This window comes from Helobdella robusta (assembly GCF_000326865.2).
Source record: "Helobdella robusta unplaced genomic scaffold HELROscaffold_67, whole genome shotgun sequence".
Lineage (NCBI taxonomy): Eukaryota > Metazoa > Annelida > Clitellata > Rhynchobdellida > Glossiphoniidae > Helobdella > Helobdella robusta.
Window position 1 is genome coordinate 703,611 of NW_008705379.1, and position 7,465 is coordinate 711,075.

Here is a 7,465-nt window from a genome sequence, read left to right on the forward strand (position 1 = left end):
TTATTTGGTACTTTTCGATAAATCGTTCGCCAGTTGCTGGTACTTGTAAAACTTATCCAGAATTGAGTTCGAACTGCTGCTGCTGTTGTTGCTGGTGGTGGTGTTGTTTAAAACAACTGCGTTTTCGCTGATGTTGTTGCTGTGGTGGTTGTGGTTGCTGCTGTTGTTGTGAGCGCGATGGTGATGGTGAAAACTTAATGATGATGGTGATGTCAACCTGGGCACCGAGTTATCATACAAGTAGTTGTTGTTGTTAATTGTGTTGTTGCTGTATTGTTGGGCTAAATATTTGTCACCTTTTTGTTTGCTACTGCTGGAACTCTTCGTAGATGTTTTGTTGTAAAAACTTTGTGAAATTTTATTGTAAATTCTTGGACTGCATTCGATTTTTGGTGGTGCGCATCTTCTGCCGTAGACCATTCCTTCAAGTTGTTTGAGAGCAGAGTTAGAAGAAGAAGTGTCGGAGACTGATGATTTTAAGTCGTTTTTGCTGATGTTGTTGTTGCTGCTGCCATTACTGGTGTTAACATTTGTGTTGTTTATGGCGTTAGTTTGGTTGTTAACGTTGTCGTTGCTGGTGATGGTGGTGAGAATATCGTTGGGGTTGATGCCGTGTCTTTGAGGTTTAGGATTTGATCTTGAGTTTTTTGTAGGTTTTTGTTGGGTGTGGCCTGTTGGTCCGTGGCTGACGTTGTGCTGGTTTGCGGTTTTGTGAAGTGCATGGTGCAGTTGTGGGTATTTGAAGTTTTGAAAGTTAAACTGAGCTGTTGCTTGTTGCTGATTGCTGTAAAAATCGTTGCCACTGAAGTTGTTATTGCTGAGAATACTTGCATTGGTGGTGTTGAAGTTTGTAGCGTTGTTGTTGTTGTTGTGGAAAGTGATGCTGCTGTTGTTGTTGATGTTGTTGCTCATCAAACCACTTATGTTGTTGAAAAACCTGGCATTCATCCAGGGAAGAAAGAGGAATGGAAGTGGGAATGCAGGAAGTTGGGAATGAAGCGGAGTTGCGTGATCAGCTGGTTGTTGTTGCTGGGGTTGTTTTTGTTGTTGCGGTTGTTGCTGGGAATGTGTCGACATTGGTAAGCCTTGTGTATGTTGTTGCTGTTGTTTATGTTGATCGCTTAATGATTTCCAAATATAATTTTGCCAGAGCAAGTGCATATTGTTGTTGTTGTTGCTGCTGCTGCTACTGAATAATTGACTCTTCAGCGGCTCATCGACGCAGTTCTCATTGGGATCTCGATCTTCATTTGTATTACTTTTCATTACAAACCTACTGGTTTCTGCGTTTTCTTGGCATTTCAACTTTTTTGAATTTCTAAAAATATTTTTATTTCTCAAGTCAGCGTCATCAACAGTTTCTACAACTTTAAAAAAATCTAAACTTCTAGGCCGCTTCAGCGAAGAAACTTTTCTTTCCTCTGACAACTTATCGACCACCTCACTTTTCACCGAACAATGAGCAATGGAAGACTCCGATGAGCTGCTGCTGCTGCTGCTGCTGCTGCTGGCAGTCGAGAGATCGCCGCTGCTGGCTGTTGAGTGTGGCCTCTTGTTGCAGTTCAACGAATACACGAGATTGTCGTAGTGGTTGGTTTGAATCATGTGCAACGTTAAATCCAGGTAGGACTTGAACTCTTTACTGCAACTGTAACAAGTTATGTTGCTCACTGATTTTGAATATCGTTCAATTTGTTCAAAGTTCGACTGATCTATCTCGTCTCGACTTGATTCGACTCGATCTGAACATGGGGATTTCGACCGTTTCGAATCGACTTCTGTTGAGTTATCAGAAGTTTCATGACTGCCATCTAGCGTAGATGAGCATTCTTCGAACACCTGCGATGAACTTGTGACCAGTTCTCTGGACTGCATTGGAGACTTGTTGTTAGAGTATGGAGACATGTACAAGTTGCATGCGCTGTCGTCCTTCAACGAAGACGATGAACTGAACTGGTTAGAGTAGAAGTTGTTGTACAGTGAGGCATTGTTGAACCAAGAAAGAGCATTTCGTTTTGCGCTTGGCACCCAATTCGGAATGATGGAAGACGTTGAAGATGACATCAATGATGTTGGTTGCGTGCCTCCAATACTTTCAAATATTTGCGACTTTTGACCAAACTTTTTCTCCAGCTCATTCAGAGAATTGTTATTCTTTACAGACTCCATGTAAGCGTAATTTGCAGGCAGGGATGAACAGTTGTTACCCTTTCTCACCGATAGATCGAGCGGTTTTGAATCAGCAAAGTGACAGTGTGGTTGATAGTTGGACCTCGAATGGACGAGATTGTACTTTTTTTCGCTCCTGTCCCCTCCGACGCTAGATATCAAACATTTATTTTTTAAATTCGTTTTAAATTCACTTGTCACATTCATAGAGGCTACAAAACTTTCAAGCTTTTTAACAAAGTTCGGTCTAATGACAGTATCGCCGGTTATGTACTTTGAAGATTTTGAGACGTCGTCAGGCGAATCAGTCATGGTTTCTGAGGAAATATTATCACTTTTCTTGAACATTATCTTATCTCTCTCGGGATTGTGTTCTGTAGTAATTTTTGTTTCAGCATCGACTGATGTACTTGCACCAAAATCTAATTTATCCTCATTCTCAATGGTTCCATCCGCGGTTTTGCTCTTTTTGTTGTTATTGTCATTGTTGGGGTTGTTGTTATTTTTATGATCGTGGTTAGTGTTATTGTTGCTGTTTGTTTTATTGTTGTTGTTTGTTTTATTGTTGTTGTTGTTAGTGTTATTGTTGCTGTTGTTGTTTTTACAATGTGCACTTTCCATAATGTCACTGTTTTCAGTAGGGTTGTTGTTGCTGTTGCGGTTGTTGTTGCGGTTGCTGTTGCGGTTTTTGTTGCGGTTGTTGTTCTCAATCAGTTCGTTTAATTCCATATCCACATCAATGTTTTTAGTCCCATCATCATCACAGTCGTCCGCCTTAGATTCAGATTTCGCAGGTCTCAGAAGATTTATTTCAGCGTTCAGATTTGCCTTAATTTTAAATTCATCGTTAACCAGTACTTCGCCTGCCTCATCCATATTACGATTCTTACTCTTTTATCCAGCCTGGAAATAAATTGGGAAGAAAATTTAACAGTTTAACAATCTAACAACATTCTTAACTGCAAAGAAGGCAATCCAACGACACTTAAAAATTTACACAAAGATCAACCTAATATACATCTAGAGTCACATTTCTGATATGATCTGACCTAACTTTATATACATTTATATATAACGCTAGAACACGCACACATATATGAACATCTATATAAATATGTATATATATATATATATATATATATATATATATATATATATATATATATACGTGTTTTTACACATATACATGCATAAATCAGCTGAATGAATCTTATTTGCACTGAACTAACTCTGTAACCCACGGATACCGAAAAGTTACGCGCATACAAAAACACACACATACTTGGGCACACACACACACACACACACACACTCAAAAACACCTCTGAGAAAAGTTCTACAACAAGTGCACACATAAATTGCACTGATTGACCCGAAGTGTGTGTGTGTGTGTGATTGTGTGTGTTTGTGTGAGTGTGAACGCAGCAAACTGTGAATTATTAGAATTAGCTTCATATTAAAACGAGTGCAAATGCAAAGCTCACCGTTCATGCACTGAGAAGGCATTGGCGAATGTTAAATATTAATGTCATTGAATGAAAAACCCCATGCCGGCGTTAGTTAGTTGTAAAAATTTTATCTACATTTTATTCATCTCACATGCGAGCAGGTAAGAGCAGTGCAAACACACACAACATACTCACTCAGCTGAAGAAGAACTTGAATGAAAGTTTAATTTTTTTTAAAAGAGATAAGAAAATGTCATTAATTTAAGATTAATTGGTTAATTGATTGATTAAAAGGAAGAAATATAATGTAAATTAATAATTGCTTCTGTCACAAAAGTGTTTTGCTAGTCCTTTATGCAAACACGAAAAGAAGAAAAAAAAAGAGAGAGAGAGAGAGAGAAAGAGAGAGAGAGAAGAGAAGAGAAGAGAAGAGAAGAAGAGAGAGAAAGAGAGAGAGAGAGGAAAATGTTATAAAATTCAAGTGCAACTAATACAGAGATGACTCAGAGGGAGTGCGCGTCATGGCAGACAGATAGCAAGAAGCACCAGTGTCGTCAAGCAAACAATTTCATTAAGGTTCGCTTCGCGTGTGTATGACGTTGAGGTGACGTCAATCTTAGTTACTACACTACTCTAAGCATGTCTCAATTTTGATGGATAAAAAAAAAGCTGGAAATTTTTTCCATTTTAAAATTAATATTTAGTTTAACCTTTTTGACGCAGTATGCCGTCTTAAAAATCAATTTAATATTGCAATCTTTTTCTATAAAGTTATTATAGATAATATTTTTGAAATGTATAAAAGATAATTTTTCACAGTTTGAGGCATATTATGACTTTGATAATAAAGAAGTGAATGAATAGCTACTGGGTAGACAAAAAAAACAAGTTAGAAGCAACAATGAGATGGCTGATTAATGTGAAATTTGATTGACAAGGCACGCATGTCAGTCAGTTCTCTGTTCAATTGCGTTAAAAAAACTGTAAAAAAAAGTCTATTTAGTTATCAGCATTTGTTCATTCGTTCAGTCAATAATTTATTCATTTATTTAATCATTCATTCGTTCATTTATCCATACATTCATCATTTATTCAGTTTTTCATTTGTCGCTCACTAGTTTACAAATTTTTCGCTATTTCGTCTGATCATACATTCATCCATTAGTTCATACATCTGTTCATCAATTCAATCATTCATTCAATCAATCACTCATTCATTCATTCGTTCAATCAATTAATCTTTCATTCATTCAACCACTCATTCAATCGTTCATTCACTCAATCATTTAGCCGCATTCATGTCATCAGAGTGTTCTCGTCTTGTCTTCGAACAATTATACCAAACGCTCGTCAACAATAAACCATAATTATTTATTATTCTGCCAAACGCATCAATAACATAATAAAAAGAATAATAATAAAAAAAACAATAATAATAATAATTATAACAATAATAACAATAACAATAATAATAAAAACAATATTGTTGTTAAAAGTTAAATTGTACTAACAAAAATTATTGAAAGCAGTGCAAAAATTCGATTAAATTTTTGATAATGGTAAAGAACAACAATAACAATAATAATAATAATAACCAAAACCAAATAATAACAATAATAATAACTACAACTTAATAACAACAGCAACAACAGCAACAACACCATGAATAAGAACAATAGTTTTAACAACAACAACACGAATAATAAACGCCCTCAATAACCTCAAGTCATCTCAAATTATTGTATAAATGTGTGTATAAATGCTTATATACACGTGGTATATACGTGTGGATAGCGGTATACACGTGTGTGTGCGGTATACACGTGTGTGTGTGTGTGTGTAGGTGTGTGTGTGTAGGTGTGTGTGTGTAGGTGTGTGTGTAGGTGTGTAGGTGTATATAAGTGTGTGTATGGATAAGTTGCACATTTTCAAAATGAAAGCATCGCCGATAGCTGCCGACATGTCTAATCATCAACCTATCACCTTCATATCGTGATACCAGCACTTTTTCGTCATCATTACGTCATCATCATACTATCATACGATGATGACGATATGATGACATCATCATCATCTTTGTATCAAGATACCACCTTATTTTTATCACCACCACGTCACTGAGCCATCACCATATCATCTTTGTATCATTTTCGTATCATGATATCGGCTTTTTATTATCGTCACATAATCATGGTATCATTATATCATCATCATATCGAGATATAATCGTGATGGTAGGGATGGTGATTTTCATTAGGATGATGATAGATATGAGATGACGTCGTGTGTTCTGAACATATTGGTAATAAAAATAATGATGATGATGACAGTAATGATGATGACAGTAATGATGATGATGACGGTAATGATGATGATGGTGATGATGATGATGATGATGATGACGGTAATGATGATGATGGTGATGATGATGGTGATAATGATGATGATGATGATGACGGTAATGATGATGATGGTGATGATGATGGTGATAATGATGATGATGATGGTGATAATGATGATGATGATGGTGATGGTGATGATGATGACGACGACGATGACGATTCTTACTCAATCTCAATTTGACGTTTTCAAAGTAGAGAGCGAATTTTATCATCTTATAATTGCAGCCTCCCATTAGCAGATGACGACGACGATGAAGATAATCACAATCATTACTTTTTATTATTATTATTATATTATTATATTCTACAATTATTATTATTATTATTTTTATTATAATAATTATTATTACTACTATTATTCTCTTCATCACCGTCAGTTTTGTATATGGTTTTTTTTTTACGAAGTAGATAGAGTTAATTAGATAGGCACGCAGCATAATAAAAAAAATCATAATAATGAGAAAATAATATTAAAATAATATTTTATAATAAAAAGAATTATGAGATATGAGCGATAATTAATTAAGCGGTATTTTGATTACTTTGGAGTTGTTTAACCTTGCAAACTTCTGGCAAAAATACCATCAAAGTGTTAGTATTTGTAAAGTGATTGAACATTTTAGTTGCATCAGAGCAGCAGTAGTGGCAACAGTAGCCACAGCTGCATTAATGGTAGTAGTAGAAAAAGTAGTAGTAGTAGTAGTAGTAGTAGTAGTAGTAGTAGTAGTAGTAGTAGTAGTAGTAGTAGTAGTAGTAGTAGTAGTAGTAAGTAGTAGCAGCAGTGATAGTTAGTATTGTTGTGAGTCGTTGCAGAGTTAATGTGCTCTAGAAATGATCGATAGAAAGAAATTTTATAAACAAAGACAAACGAACAGACAAACGAACAAACAACCACAAACAAACAAACATACAAACAAACAAACAAACAAACAAACAAACAAACGAACGAACGAACGAACGAACAAACATCGCATCACCATCAACCACTTTTTCACTTATTCATCACCTTCAGTTATTTAACCTCCGCAGAAATGATACAACTTTATAACTATCTATGAATAGAATTGTTAATAAATCTTATGATGTTGTTTTATTATTATAACACTTCAGATACGCACACACGTACAAACACACAAACAAACAAACACACGCACACAAATACACACCCATTTACAAAAAAAGAAAAAAATTAGAGAGGCGGATAGACAGATAAATAAACAGACGGACAGAAATAAATAAAAGAGAGAAAGAACGAGTGTGTGTGTGTGTGTGTGTGTACGTGTAAGTGTAAGTGTGTGTGAGAGACGTTAAGTGTGTTATAAAAATGAAGAGGTGTGATGAATTATAATGAGTGAGATAAGTGTTATGGCATGAGGTTTATGATTGCATTCTTAGATAACAAGGACGTTAAAAATAAACACTCGTGACAGAAATATTTATCACACT

General features: G+C 35.5%; 1 protein-coding gene across 1 annotated transcript; it reads right to left on the reverse strand.

The window, feature by feature from the left end:
* Positions 1-3,045, reverse strand: HELRODRAFT_181102 (hypothetical protein; the record flags this gene model as incomplete). The annotated part of the gene is made up of 1 exon (XM_009030372.1): positions 1-3,045. One exon carries the CDS (start codon positions 3,043-3,045, stop codon positions 1-3), a length of 3,045 nt encoding a protein of 1,014 aa, XP_009028620.1.
* Positions 3,046-7,465: the final 4,420 nt, after the last annotated feature.